General features: G+C 37.4%; 1 protein-coding gene across 1 annotated transcript; it reads left to right on the top strand.

Annotated features, from left to right (window-relative positions):
* The first annotated feature begins 271 nt into the window (after positions 1 to 271).
* On the top strand, positions 272 to 15,156 carry LOC149227322 (ALA-interacting subunit 3-like). Its single transcript, XM_089380464.1, has 8 exons — positions 272 to 305; positions 11,863 to 11,921; positions 12,151 to 12,225; positions 12,359 to 12,484; positions 12,680 to 12,750; positions 13,657 to 13,957; positions 14,505 to 14,794; positions 14,978 to 15,156. Exons 1-8 carry the CDS (start codon positions 272 to 274, stop codon positions 15,021 to 15,023), a joined length of 1,002 nt encoding a protein of 333 aa, XP_089236590.1. The 3' UTR covers positions 15,024 to 15,156.
* Positions 15,157 to 16,283: the final 1,127 nt, after the last annotated feature.

Below are 16,283 nucleotides of genomic sequence, written 5' to 3'. Positions count from 1 at the left end.
ACGGAGTTTAACTCTATAGTCTGTATTGTGAGTTTGAGTTCTTTGAGTTTTAGACGAGACGAGATCTCCCTGCTCCGCATCTGCGAGAAGTTTTCTCGATCTGCTTGCATCACAGAGCGCTAGTCTCATATCTAGATTCTGTAATTATCAAATCGCTCATCAAAAACTGCCTCAGAATTCGATTTCGGGGCTCCGAAGTGCGACTTTCGCGCCTCTGCGCCAAAAAAGGGCTGATGACGTCAGCATGGCGACGTGGCGGGATGACGTCAGCATGACGTCATCTCGTACAGATGATGACATGGCAGGTACGATGGTGGGACACATGGTAGTGACGTGGCAGGAGGCCACGCAAGCGGATGACTCATTGGGTGACTGTACAAGGGGGGGGACGTGGGCTGGTGACGTCACCGGGCGGTAAGCGGTATGTGGCGCACTGCTTATGGGGGATGGTGGTTTCGAAGGAGGGGCTCCGCCACAGCCCGGTGCCTGACGTGTGGCGGGAGTACGGCGGCAAAACCGCCGAACTCCCGGACGTTAAAGGCCGGGCGCGTCGGGGATGAGGATGCCTGCCAACCGTAGATCTACGGGGCGGTGGATCGGACGGTTGGCGGCGGACGCGATGGGATATGGGGTTAACGGGCGGGAATATTCACAGGAATATTCCGAATTTAATATGCGCGGGGTTTGTAGACTTAGGAAAATGGGTTTGCGGGGTTATATGAAGGCGTGGGTTCTTTGGGTTAGGGGCGGAATGTGGGTTTTTTTGGGCTTTTTAGGGTTAAGGGAGAGGATACGAGCTGACCAGATGTCAAACTAGTTCCTTAATGACTCGGATGGGATAAAAGCAGTCCCAGATGGACTGATATTTCCCGGACATAGTAGAAAGTATGGCTATAATGCCAGGGAGGAGTATTTACATAGGGGGATTTATATACATGATTTTAATAGGGGGAGGGAAAAACTAATAGGGAGTTACATAATAAGGGTGATGAGAAAAAGATGTTAGTGAACTCCAGCCTGAGTACCTCCAACTGAAAAAACTGCCTCAACCCAAAAATGAATTGCTTTATCAAAATTCGAACACAACAGTGGCCTTTAGACCAGACTACTCTTATGGATACTTTTTGGCCATTTGTAGAAAATATGGAGCATTGCAGCATGCATAGCACGACATATTTGGCATGTAAAACTGTCGATCATGAAAGATGATTAACCTGCTGCAGCAGGAGGCTAACAGTGGCTCCACTTGGGGATGGCTTTTCCTTGTGAAAAGTCAAGAACAACAGGTCAGACTGCCTTGTATTAAACTGTTACTGTGTTCTACAAATTTCTCTTGGCTGGCTGCCTTATTGATCCTACCTACCTACCTATCCTAACCAACACTTACTTTACTGTTAGGTGAAGTGAAATAACCAATGCAACCACTTAAGTAATAATAACATGAGTGGACTTTGCTGCTTATGCTTGCTAGTGACATCAACTGAGATTTTGCAATTTGTTATGGCTTTGTCAATCTTTGAGAAGATCAGGAAGCTACTGACCTCCTTTGCGGTGTTTAAATACTGTACAAAACTGTCCTGCAACACATATATACAATTTTTTGGCTGAATTAAAGAACTGTACAAAGGTTCAAGATCACTACCATGCCTTGGAGTCGGGAGATCATTGACAACTCGATACTGAGCCTTGCAGCCTGTTGATGGCGTCGTTCACTGATCTCTTTCATTATTCTACCTGCCAGCGGATAGGTCATTCGGTACTTGCAGAGGTGCTTGTAATTTATTACAATTTGGCTCGAATAGGGCCGGAATGATTTGTGCGGGCTGCTGGTCTTCTTCTTCTTTGAATAATTCAGATGGCTGAGAACAAAGAGGCAGGGGATCCACTTGGATCATCTGGTCATATGCTTCTGCTTCTGGGTCCTCCTCACTCTGATATTCAATGGCTCTTTGGGGCTGCAGAACTAGAGGCGATACCTTTGGAACAGTATCTTGATTAATCTCCAGACGGTCAATAGCAGCAGGTGGTGACGCTTGATCATATATAGCATGATAGTTATCCTTGATAAACTGGAAAGATTCAAAACAAAAGGGTAAAGTCCCTTCACTGAAATCGGCACACTCTGCGTTTTCCTCCTTTTCTTCATAGCTAGGACGGGTACGTTGATCATTAGGTTCAGGTTGCTGAACCTGAACACTGCTTCCTGCCAAAATAGGATATGATTCATCTGCAAGGCTGATTTGATCATTAGGCTCATAATCCTCATCATACAGATCATCCTTGGGCAGACAGTTGAAAGAAGAGGAGCTATTATATTCACACAGTATATCAGGAGACTGCTCCATCAATTATGGCTGGATGAATATGTCATCTGTTTTGTGGCAGGTTTGTTCGTGAATGTCACTACTTTCCTGTTGTGAAACAGATCTGTTCTGGTGCTCTGAACTTTCTACTTTCATTGTGATCAGCTGCATCATTTCCTCTGTCTTTTGTAGCACACTATGAAATCTTTCTTCTTGCTCTGCTTTGCGTTGTTCCTCCCTTCTTCTTAGGTTTGCTTCCACATCCACAGCTATGTCCTGCATCTGTTTCAAGGTGGACGGGCATCTTTCTCTCAGACAGAATTCCATTTCTGTGTCAAATGCTCTAGGATATTGCAATAGAGCTAGATCGAGGGGAGGTCTTATATTTAGAGGCATGGCTTGATAAACTTGATTGAATCTGTCTGAAAACTGCTGAACAGATTCATCCGGATGCCTTTCTAAATGATTATATTCTTCGATCAGCAAGAAGAGATTACCTCTGATCATCCATCTATCAAGGAAAAGCTTAGCACACTGCTGAAACTTAGAGATGCTCGCCTCAGGCAACGCTTTAAACCAAGTCCTAGCTTCGCTTTGCAAAGAAAGGGCAAATAGTCTAAGACTGACATCTTCATCTTCCACTTCAAATGTATTAAGATAATCTTCAAAAGCCTGGATATGTTTCTGGGCAGTAGTGCCATTCTCTCCATCAAATCTAGGGAGATATTCAGGATGATTTGCCGGCAGGGGACCAAGCACAGGAGGCAAAATGAGCGGCTTATATCTTTCAGGAACTTTACGAGGCACGGGAGTATGTACAGGAACTAGAAGACTGGACTCTATTTTTGGTTCCTCCTTGACTATATGATGATCTTCAACAGCATTTGAAAGCTGTTGCTCTGATGCGCAAGGAGGGTTTTCAACAATCTCTTCCAAAGGAAAAACACAAAACTCTGACATAAAATCACTTTTAAAGTACAATATGCACAGCAAAATTTGGTGCAAGAGAAAGAACATGGTCTCTTGGATGATCAACCAAATCAAGAACCTGATCTGCTTATATAGTTCCTTCGGGTTCATTTCTCCAGCGGAGTCTTTATTATGAGGATGATGTGGAGTCGCCAGGTGGATGATGTAACCTTAAAGTGCCTGATCTTTGTCCACCGTCACAGATCAGAGCTAAACATGAAAAACCCTGAAGAAAAGGAAGACTTTCTCCAGAAAACGAGGCTAACTGGTCAAAATTGAGGATTCACACTAATAGACACATGATTCATGTCCCCAGTGGAGTCGCCATTATGTTATCACTCAGGTTGTCCCTTTTGACTCCTAAAGGGATATGACCGAGGTAACCACAAACCAACTTTGGACTGCAGGCCCTAGCCTGCCTGCAGTCAGAGGGGGCTCTCTCTTTATGATTTAGCTTTGTTGAAGGGGGTGATTTTAGGCTAGTTATGATGCACAGGGGTTTTGATTGAGTTTTGGTGGGAAAACTGACACTTTCAGGTAGAGAGGCTGAGTATAGTCTGAATGTTTCAAACCATTGGGCGTGGAGTCGAGGAGGGGGAACTGCTGCTGTCTTTCCTTAACAACAGTGAGGAGAAAATGGAGCAAGATAACTGAAGCAGAAGCAACTTTCAGGTTTCAAGGGATGGCAAGAATGCTAAAGAAAGAGAGGCAGTTAAGAATCTCTCCAACAGATTAGCAGAGGAAACAACAGGGCGCTACCTAGGAGCAGTTAAGAATCCCTAGATAATTGGCCAGCACAGGTGAACTGGGGTAAACATGAGCCAGAAGGAATTCAATGTTCATAACCAATTCATTCAGAAGAAAACATCAAGAAACAACAGGAATTGAGCATAGAGAGTGTTTAAACTAATTCTAGGCTATTCTTTTTTCCTGCTATTTAGATAATGGCAAACACATAAACAGAGATAAGAGGCACTTATTGCTTTAGGCCACAGCGCAGGAATTCCATCTTCAACTCTTCAACACATTCATCAACAACAGACAGTTCGCTCTCCAAGATTTAAGCAATCTTTGATTACAGAAAAATTCAGGTATACACAGCGAGTCTCTAGCGAAAATTATCAATTGACCAACCCTTAAAACTATACAGAGGGTGGTATATATAGGGCAAAACTCTCTGCAGAGTTCCTTTATTACATCTTGACCTAATTAGGTCATAAAAATGACTACTTGACCTAATCCTATCTAGAAATAAATGCAAAGAATGTCTCGGGCCGTGCCCAGGGCCGAAGTGTCAAAACTGAATGAATGATGCTATCCTCGGTGGCTTGCTGCAGTGCTTTCTGCAATAAATGGGTATGGGTTTAGGCTTCCTTACTGTCCTGGTGTCTTAAATATCTTGACGGTGATTTGAAAGCAAGGATGGGCTGATGCTTATCGATTTGATTTTTTGGGGGCTTCATCAATGTTCAGGTGCCTCGAGCCCCTAAGAAATCATGACTGATTCTTTCTGGCATCCTTTCTTCCACTGATACTCTCTGAAAAAATCTAGGCTGCTGATGTGCTGTGCTGCGTGTCTAATGACCAGTAAATGGCCGCTGTTCGGCCTCTGTATCATCTGGAATTGTCTTCTGATCATTTTGGTATGCTCTGTGAAAAAAACAGATCATTTCTGCTCCTTTTCGGGTTTCCTGGGGCTGCATGGGGCGAAGATTCCTTAAAGATTCCCTAAAGATTCTCCATTCTGGCCCAAAAAATCCTACGATGAGCGATTTGCTCATCAAAAACTGCCTCAGAATTTGATTCCGGGGCTCCGAAGTGCGACTTTCGCGCCTCTGCGCCAAAAAAGGGCTGATGACGTCAGCATTGTACGGCGGGTGATGTCAGCATGGTGACGTGGCGGGATGACATCAGCATGATGTCATCTCGTACAAACAATGACGTGGCAGGTACGGTGGCGGGACACGTGGCAGGAGGCCACGCAGGCAGATGACTCATTGGGTGACTATACAAGGGGGGGTGACGTGGGCTGGTGACGTCACCGGGCGGTAAGCGATATGTGGCACACCGCTTATGGGGGATGGCAGTTTCGAAGGAAGGGGCTCCGCCATAGCCCGGCGCCTGATGCGTGGCGGGAGTACGGCGGCAAAACCGCCGAACTCCCGGACGTTAAAGGCTGGGTGCGGCGGGGATGAGGATGCCCGCCAGACGTAGATCTGCGGGGCGGTGGATCGGACGGCTGGCGGCGGACGCGACGAGATATGGGGTTAACGGGCGGGAATATTCACAGGAATATTCTGAATTTAATATGCGCGGGGGTTGTAGACTTAGGAAAACGGGTTTGCAGGGTTATATGAAGGCGTGGGTTCTTTGGGTTAGGGGTGGAATGTGGGTTTTTTTGGGGGTTTTTAGGGTTAAGGGAGAGGCTACTAGCTGACCAGATGTCAAACTAGTTCCTCAATGACTCAGATGGGCTAAAAACAGTCCCAGATGGACTGAGATTTCCCGGACTTAGTAGAAAGTATGGCTATAATGCCAGGGAGGGGTATTTACATAGGGGGATTTATATACATGATTTTAATAGGGGGAGGGAAAAACTAATAGGGAGTTACATAATAAGGGTGATGAGAAAAAGATGTTAGTGAACTCCAGCCTGAGTACCTCCAACTGAAAAAACTGCCTCAACCCAAAAATGAATTGCTTTATCAAAATTCGAACACAACAGTGGCCTTTAGACCAGCCTACTCTTATGGATTCTTTTTGGCCATCTGTAGCAAATATGGAGCATTGCAGCATGCATAGCACGACATATTTGGCATGTAAAACTGTCAATCATGAAAGATGATTAACCTGCTGCAGCAGGAGGCTAACATAACAAACATATCTTTTAGTGTCCTTGTCAATGGAGTGGCATCGCCTTTCTTTCACTCTGAAAGAGGCCTCAGGTAGGGGTGCCCCCTATCTCCATTATTATTTTTTCTTGTCATGGAGCGGCCCAGTAGACTTATAAGAGAAGAGAACAATAGAGTAAGACTTAAGGGAATCAGGATCACTGACAGTTGCATTCTCACTCATTTACCCTTCGTGGATGATGTGTTGATCTTCCTCAATGGTGGTTTATGGGACCTGACTACCTTACAGAACACTATCACACTATTTCTAATAGCTACAGGCATGGTCATTAATAATTCTAAATCCACCATTATTGTTATAGGTTGCACCCCTCATGAGATACAGTATGTGCTCCACCACTTTCCCTTCACCCTCCTACCGTTGGAGGATGGTCTTAGATATCTGGGTTACAAGTTGAAGCCCCATGGCTATAAGATAGTAGACTGGACATGGTTAATCTCCAAAATGGAAAGAAGACTCAATATTTGGTACCATAAGTACCTCTCTAGGGCAAGAAGACTTGTACTCAATAAAGTTGTCTTTGAAGCCACTCTGGTGTATTGGATGTCCTTGGCATGCATACCAAGAGGAATCCTCTCGAGAATACAAAATCTCTCGCTTACCCTCCCAAAGAAATGGGGAGGATGGGGTATTAAAAAGCTAGAAGATTTCTCCTCTACTCTAGCGGCCAAGCTAGGCTAGAAATAGATCACATCAAATAGCCTCTGGACTATGGTGGCTTCTTCTAAATACATAGATCCCCTAAATCTGATGGACTGGCTCCGACAGCCAACCTGGAACAAAACAAGGATCTCTGTCATCTGGAAAGTGGTGCTTAATTCTATGTCAATCATCCGAGAAGGACTCACTTGGAGAATTCAAGCAGGAACATCAATGTGCATTGGGTTAAACCCTTGGATTGGGTGTGGCAACACCCACATGCTGCCCGAAGAGCTCAAGATCCATCTTGCCAATTCAAGTATCACACATATCAGCCACATTGCAGACATGGAATGCTCCACCATTTTTTACCAGGCCTAGAAATATGCCCGCAGTCTGCACATCCCACAACAGTGGCATCAATATTGGGTGGACTATATAGCAGCATTAACTGAATCACATATCAGAATTGTAGAAGGGGAGGATGAAATCATTTGGGCACTTGCTAAAAACGGGCGCTACTCCCCCAAAGAGGGATACCTCTGTTTAGCTAATGTCCATAGACCACAATCCATCGAACAATGATGGAAAAGCATGTGGAAACTAAAAGCGCCTCCCAGAACTAGATTATTCATGTGGTCCATTCTTAAAAACAATGCTCTTACAGGTGAAAATCTTATCAAAAGAGCCCAATATGGACCTTTTTGGTGTTGTTTATGTAAAGGCAGTTTCAAAATATTCAAACCATCTCTTTCTCATCTACCCTGTCACTATTGCCCTCTAGAATTCTATTCTCTCGACCATCCCCTCCTAGGGCACCTGGGGGGGCTTGACGGTTATGGAAGCATGGACCACATGGTGGACCTCCACAACCCCAACCAAGGCTAGGAACCTTCCCCTCCTCATTTGCTGGAAAATCTGGATTTCTCGTAACCAATACATTTTTCATGATATCGTTCCTCACTGGCCCTCCATTACTGCCTGCCTTTTGGAAAATTATGATACCATTCATGAAGATGATGACAACCCCCCCCCAAGCGCATTGTTCCTAAAAACATTGACCACTCTCAACCATGGGCATACTTTGACGGGTCAACATAGGAAGCTGGGTGTGGGGGCGGAGCCATTCTATATCGTTCAAAATCCCATCACTTCCAAATCCAAATGGACATAGGTGGGGGCACAAACAACTTTGCAGAACTTATTACTGCTAAATACCTCATACAATTTGCATTGGAAAAACATTGCAGAAATCTACAACTTTTTGGGGGCTCAAAAATTATATGCAATTAGATTAACAAATCAACAAACTATTCAGCTTACTCTCTAAGACCCATTCTGGATGAGGCCCACAGTCTCATAAGTTTTTTTGACATATTTGTTTGTCGTCACATTTACAGGGAACACAACTCATCTGCCGACCAGTTATCAAAGGAGGCAGCGCTCAATCCTCGTGGCACATGGCTAATCTAGGCGCAGAGGGATGGAGCACACTATCAGTATTACCATCACCCTTTCATGGACTTTATAGATTAATTGGCAGAGCAGGAGCCCGAATTTTGGTTATTTGTTAATAGTATTATGTTTATATATTACGAGTTTGTATTTAAGATGACAGACATACATACTCTTTGCGTAGAGTATTATTTTGGTAAACTTTATTATGAACATTACTGAAGGGAGAGCCTCCCCGCGTAAAGTGCACTGTGTTATTTTTTGTATTCCTCTACTTGAGAGGCACTCAGCCCTCACATACTGCATATGCATATTGCATCTACAACATGTAATTTTCCTTTGATAATGAAAATTATGTTTTTTCCAAGGGGAAAAAATAAATATTATTAAGAAGAAATTGTTATAATTATTATGAGAATGAATTATTTATAGTGTTATATTTATTATTAAGAAGAAATAATTTGATTTTAGGATTTAACAAATTAAGAATTTTTATTTTGTAATTAAATTTTTAAAGTTTATTGAGATGTTAATATTTTATTTTTCTAAATTTTTATTTTTTAATGAAAAAATATATTTTAATTATTAAATTTAATTAAAATATATGTATTTTAATATTTATAATAAGATTAAAGATCTCTTATATTCAATAAAATTTATTGAAATGAAATGTGAATTTATAAATTTTTATTTTTCACAGAAGAAAAGTATGCTTTTAATTATTAAATAATTAAATTTACTTAAATTATATATATATATATATATATATATATATATATATATATATATATATATATAACTTTTTGTTTATAATTTTTTAATCAAATATTTTTATTTTATTTTTTATAAATAAATATTAATTTATATTTTTTTTCCAATTTTATATTTATTTCAAATTAGCTTTAAATAATTATTATTATCAAATCATCAATTTTTGGTCATGTTATTATTTTCCATATTTACCTTTCCAAAATTTATGTGAAATGATTATTTACATCAATTTAAACATCATAATTTGGCAAAGAAAAAAAGAAGAAGAAGAAGAAGAAGAATTATGTAAGCTATCCATCCTTTAATATACTATATAATATGATCAAATATTTATTTCTAAATTACACTGTCTATTATTATTTTTATTTCAATGTGAATTGCTCATCGTTTTGCACTTGTACACTAAGAAAACTTAATACATGGATTCTGAATATTCAGTCTAAACATTAAGTAAGTTTACACCAACCAAGTATTTATGAAAATTTGGTTTACTCAAAATTTCGTGAGTTCTAGTCGGATGTTGATGTTGTTGATGTTAATGGCTAGATGTGTGTTCTGGTCTAGTGTTGATATTAATGGCTAGATGGAGATACGACATATATGACATAAGATTTCAAAATTGATACACCAAACTAGAGTGTTGCAGTGCAGCTAGATGTAGATGAATTCAAAGCTTATAACCTACAATATGCTCATTCAAAGATATAGAACGTAGGGCCTGCCCTTTGCTTAGGTCATGTAAATGCAAAACAATGGATTTTTAACATTTTATTTTCCTTTCCATTCATTTTGTTGGTTTTTTGGTCATGGTACTGTTATGAGTGGAAGTCCATGGAGTGTTATGAGTGAAATTCTAAACAAATAGAGGATGTTCATGAAAAGATAGTAAACGACCGAGGGAAGGCATCAACGCAAGCATGGTAAATTGCAGCGTGTTTTCCCAATAGGAATGGAATGCTCATTCAAAGATATAGAACGTAGGGCCTGCCCTCTGCTTAGGTCATGTAAATGCAAAACCATGGATTTTTAACATTTTATTTTCCTTTCCATCCATTTTGCTGGTTTTTCGTTCATGGTACTGTTATGAGTGGAAGTCCATGGAGTGTTATGAGTGAAATTCTAAACAAATATAGGATGTTCATGAAAAGATAGTAAACAACCGAGGGAAGGCATCAATGCAAACATGGTAAATTGCAGCGTGTTTTCCCAATAGGAATGGAGTTACATTTAGGTCCCAAGAAAAGTGGAGGTGGGGGCGATGTGTTAGGTTTCCATGGGTGAGGAAGAGATACAATTGTTATCCTGCATAACTTATTCTGCATAACTTATAATGTTTACCTTTGTTAGGGTTTGTCTCTGTTTTACCCCCATATGTTATGGAGGCCAATTAGGATTTCTCTTCACGGTTTGTCTCTATTTTACCGTATGTGTTATGGAGGCCAATTAGGGTTTCTCTAGCAAGTGGTAGATACTCATTGGATGTTACTGAAATCACACAACAACTAAACTAAAAGCAACCGGACTTTAATTGAATGTTATTGAAAGCACACAATAGGTAAATCAACACGACTTTAGGTAAAGCAACAGGACTTCTATTAAATGTTATTGAAGTCACACAATTGTAAAATGTTATTGAAGTCACACAATTGTGTTTTCAATGGCCATTGGGATAAATATATTTGGAATATGATTTGGAATATTTTCATATTTAATAGGTAAAATAGTGGTTTTGTTTTAATATTTATATTTTACAGGAATATTATGAGCAAAATAGTAAGGTTTTTATATACTTGAGCTTGTATTTAAATATTTATATTTTATATAAATATTATGGGCAAAATAGTGAGTTTTATATACTTGAAGTCTATAAATTATGAGTAATTTGACTAGTTTTGAATAACTTGTTAGAAAGTTTCCTAAACCACCATAATAGCTAAAGCAACAAGACTTCTATTTACTAACAGACATTTGAACTTGCCTGCTACAATTTTCAATTGACTTCTTCAACCCTACTTGTAATGTTCATGAGATTTTAATTAGATTGCAGATTCTAAATATTTTAAAACATTTAATGAATTTGTGTTAAGAAAATTGACTTGGTTCATATTCATCGAATTTGAGAGCAACATAAATATAGTTGTAATGTTTTCTATTTCATTTCATTTTCTGAAAAAGTATCTTTTTCTCCCTCCCACAAAGTTGCTAAATGGCAACTTTATGAATAACTATGAGTTCATAGTAAATGACTTTCCTCATTGCATGTTTCCATAAGATTGAGACAACTCTCGTACCTTCTAGCAGGTTGTTCCTTTCGGAACAATGACTTTTACTCTTTCATTAAAGAACAGATCAGAATATATATTGTTCCTTTTTTAATGCAGGGAGTTTGTTATTTAGGTTTACTAAGTTCCTTTCATATTTATTGTGTATATTTACATACCATCAGTATCTCCATGCCTTAAAGGATTTTTAAAAGGAAGGTGGGTGATCGTTACCTTTTAAACAATCAGATACATTGATATCCAGTTATTTCTACCTTTTCCCTTTTATCTCGTGAAGGGGAAGCAAACCTCACTACAAAATCTAATAATGTGAATTTCATTGTTTCTTGCTTTTTTTGAAATCATACAAAATATTTTCTTCGCATCATCTCTCCAAAATATTCTCTTAGTTTAGAAACAACCCATAGTATTGTGTAATTTGTGGTAAGTGATTGTTCTATGGATGATAGAACCGTGAGTTTTATAATCACATAGTTTGTTTAGTTCGGCAACCTTATATTGAAGAGGTTTCTTGTTTCTCGTGTTGCCAGTTTCTAAGTTCACTCAACAGGAGCTCCCTTCATGTAAGCCAATTTTGACACCAAGATGGGTAAGTTCATAGTGGATGGCAGTATGATATTCCTTAGATGCTAAGCTTAAAAGCATACTGTGAGGCAATGAAGTCTAGGGCTTATTTTAAGTGAACTTTGCTTAGTCTATATCCTCTCAAGGTGGAGCATGTTTCAAATTCATATATATTATTTATTGCTTACTCAAGATACTGAGGCTTTTAGAATATATTACAATATAGCCCTTCTAAAGTGATTATCTGATTTTAGGTCACAGCAATCTTCATATTAGTGGGTGCTATCTTCATCCCCATTGGAGTTGTTTCTCTAATTTCATCACATAGAGTATGTACTCTTCATCTCAGCATTAATGCTTATTTAAAGTTTTATTTTATTTTAACGGTTAGAAGACCCACAACTAATATTTTCAATTTCATATTTAATATCTGAAGTAATAGTGATTTATTCTCATTTTCAGGTTGTGGAAATTGTGTACCAATATGAAACAGACTGCCTACCTCTGCAGTATAGAGTTAATAAGGATGTCAAACTGGCCTATATACAAAATAGTACGATTCCTAAAAACTGCAGTCAAATAATAAAAGTGAGGGGTTCATCCTTATTCCTGATTGCTAGTATTCAATTCTATAAATTTATAGTTTCTCATCATTAATTTATGAAGTAATAGATAGCAATGGATGAAGTTAGCTTTGTGACAAATACTCGCTAAATGTGAAGCTATTATCATAACTACAAATATTTACAAAGAATGTAACAGAATATTTCTCTCACTCTACAGGTGCCAAAGAATATGACACATCCAATTTATGTATATTACCAGCTTGATAACTTCTATCAGAACCATCATCGGTAAGTGTGCATACATATTATTATGCAACAGTATTTATTGTAATAAAAGCTATACTAATATTTTTTTTAAATTGATAATAATAAAATGTAATATTTTAGTTTTATATTAACTATATTTACTAGTGTGATTATGTTAGTAAATAAAATATGATTAATTAAGTGAATGAATTTTAAATGGTCAAATAAACTAAAATGATTAATTAAATGAAATATAAAAACTATAATATAACTTTAAATATTTTATATTCTCAACTTTGTCATAATATAGCTATAAATATTTTATATTCCTAACTTTATTTGATAACTAAATGAAATTGTAATTTTATATTATAAAGTTATATTTCTAAATATATAAAAGTTGAACCGTTTAAATAACCCTTACATTGTGTTATACTACTCGTTTGAATGTTGGTTTATTCGTTCAACAGGGTGCTAATTTGCTATTAATTACGTGGTAGCACATTGTTAGTGCGAGAGCTCAGCCAACTTTTGTAAACTGTGAATGGTACTCCACGTACATAAAAAGCAATATCATTATTAGAAATGTAATTTCAAGCGGTTAAAACAACAACAATATTATTATTATGCCATTTTGAATCCATAATTTCAAATTTCACAAAAATCAATCACAATTATTAATAATAAAATAAATTAATATTTCATGAAAATAAATAATTATTTATATAAATATAGATTCATGGTTTAGTAATTAAAAATAAACGTAATAGAATTGCAGTTTTTGGTATTTTTTAGTAGAATTATTAAGTGGGTGATACAATGAGATTTATCTATTTTTTTAATTCCTTGTCGTTATATGGAGCAAGCTCCCTACCATCATTGAATCTAGACTCCTCAAATTACTCTAACAAAATAATGATTCACCATGATTGACAAAAACATTTGCAGGTACGTTAACAGCAGAAACGACGAGCAGTTAATGAATGCCAATACTCAGGATGAAACAAAAGTTTGTGACCCTGAAGCAAAAACCGGAAACAGTCTCCCAATTATTCCATGTGGACTCATAGCTTGGAGTTTGTTCAATGATACTTACAACTTCTCCAGAGGGAACACATCGCTTACAATGAACAGGAAAGATATTTCGTGGAAAAGTGATCGTGAACATAAATATGGAAAAAATGTTTTTCCCAAAAATTTTCAGAATGGAACTCTGATTGGCGGTGCTACTCTCAATCCATCAATCCCTGTAAGTAGTATCCTTGGTTAGGTCTTTTACAAGGTAGGCTGGCTGGTTGACTGATTGAGTTTAATGGGTTGTAAATATCAGAAAATAGTAATGTGAGTCTTAAGATAATGGAGAGATCCAAGATCCCAGTTTTAAATATTTTGTTTGTAATTTAGTTTAAGGTGAGATAACTGAAAAATCCAAGTTTCAAATGCATTGTTCCTAATTCAGATTAGGAAGAAAAAAACATTCTAATAATAATAAAATTGCTTACTTCAAAATTATTAATTAAAATAAATAATTATTTAAGTTTTTGTGATGGTCTGCTTTTTCATCTTGCCTTGAATCACATTTATTGGTTGGAAAAATGTTGACCAAAAAATTCTCTGATGTGATTTCTACTGAAAAATTTTACTTAATTCATTATAGATCAAAAAAAACTTGAATACAGAAATTATATTACTGTTTAATCTTACTATATTTTTTCTGTTCATGATAATAAAAAGAAACAGAGAATCAGTGATTACTATTACCATTGCTTACTGCTTCGTTTGGATGAGCATGGCAGTTAAGTGAGCAAGAGGATCTTATGGTGTGGATGCGACCAGCAGCATTTCCAACCTTCAGGAAGCTGTATGGACGGATTGAGGAGGACCTCAAAGAAAATGATAGCATTACAGTGAATTTGTTTAATAATTATAATACTTATACTTTTGGTGGCACGAAGAAGCTGGTACTTTCTACCACGAATTTTCTTGGAGGGAAGAACAACTTTCTCGGGATAGCTTACCTCATTGTTGGAGGTCTGTGCATTATTTTGGCGATGGTCATCTTCTTGATGCATACCATAAAACCAAGGTACGTGAATTTACTGTGCGGTACAGTTTATGTCATTCATCAAAATGGATTAATTTAATTTTTGATAATTTTTAAATATTTTGAAATTTAATAGATAGATTTACTATCTTAGAGTTGTTTCTTTAAAATTTAGGTTCCAAGTGACATGACAAAGAGGTTAATGTTGATTATTTTTGTTGTCAGGCCTTTGGGTGATACTGCATATTTATCATGGAACAGAAATAGTTGAAGAAATCTTGCTTAAACAGCTTTCAAGTATATATAGTCATGTTCAGGATTAAACTATGAAACATGTGGAGACTAAATTTCCTATCTAACTGTTAGACCACATCCATGAGACTAAAACATTATAATGGTACCAGACCACTGAAGTCATTATAATAGTACCAGGTTTTCTGACTTGTATCAGATGCTTTATGCTGCCTTCATATCTAACCACATGCTTGTATCAGATTTTCTGACTTGTATCAGATGCTTCATGCTGCCTTCATATTTGAAACATGCATATATTCTTTGGGCACCTTGTCGGGTAAATCTGTTGTTTGTACGGCCATTTATGTTTCAAGTATGAAGCTGTAAAGTTTATGGATTTGAAATTTTGTATTCAATTCATACATATTGAAAAGGTTAGTTACAGCAAATCCTTAATGTTTTCTAGGTGTGGAATTCATAGATATGTTAGCACCTGATGTATTAAAACAATGGCCAACCCTTTGCTTCGGCTAAGTTTATTTATGGTCTTTGGTACGTGAATGAGTACACATCGTTTTTGTAAGCAAAAATAGTGTGAGAATTAGATTTTCATAATTTTAATGTCTATATATATATAATTTTAGTTTATTTATATGAAAAAAAAAAATTATATAACAAAAAGTGGACAAGATTTAAGACCCATCTGCCCCATTGAACGCAAGCCATCTCAATATAGCAAAATGCAATACAACACAAAAAATATAGATATGAATGAATGCAGGAATACTGCAGTGTGTGGTGGTGCAGGTGAGGTTAATATTGGTAAGTACATAGGTCTTTCCAACGCTATGGAGGACGATGACAGACTTGTGTAAACACTGCTGATGCCTCTGCTGTCTTAAACTGAGCGTTTGGCTTTTCATAGCTTGTGAATATGGTCCTTTGCAAGTTCCCAGGTACTTAATATATTTTAAACTCACATCTTCCTCCCACTTTCATGAATTCTACAAACATAATACTCTGGCAAAAAGATAAATCACTCAGTGAATTTGATTCAAAAGATTCCATTCCATTGATTTGGGTGTTTATTAATGTAATATAACTTATGCTCCGGAAAAAGATAGATCATTCAATGAATTTGATTCAAAATATTTCATTTCATTGATTTGGGTGTTTTCATTAGTTTAATTTTATCATGGTTTGTTATTTATTATTGTCAGGATTTTTTTTGAAATAACAAGTTGCAGTGATCTATTTTTTAAAATTTGATTATACAGGGTTAGAAATGTATTGTGTA

Source organism: Pinus tabuliformis, chromosome J, assembly GCF_031772625.1.
Source record: "Pinus tabuliformis cultivar Carrire ecotype Pingquan chromosome J, CPIR1, whole genome shotgun sequence".
Classification (NCBI taxonomy): domain Eukaryota; kingdom Viridiplantae; phylum Streptophyta; class Pinopsida; order Pinales; family Pinaceae; genus Pinus; species Pinus tabuliformis.
Note: the sequence above shows the minus strand (reverse complement) of the source record. Positions and strands in the feature narration are given on the sequence as shown.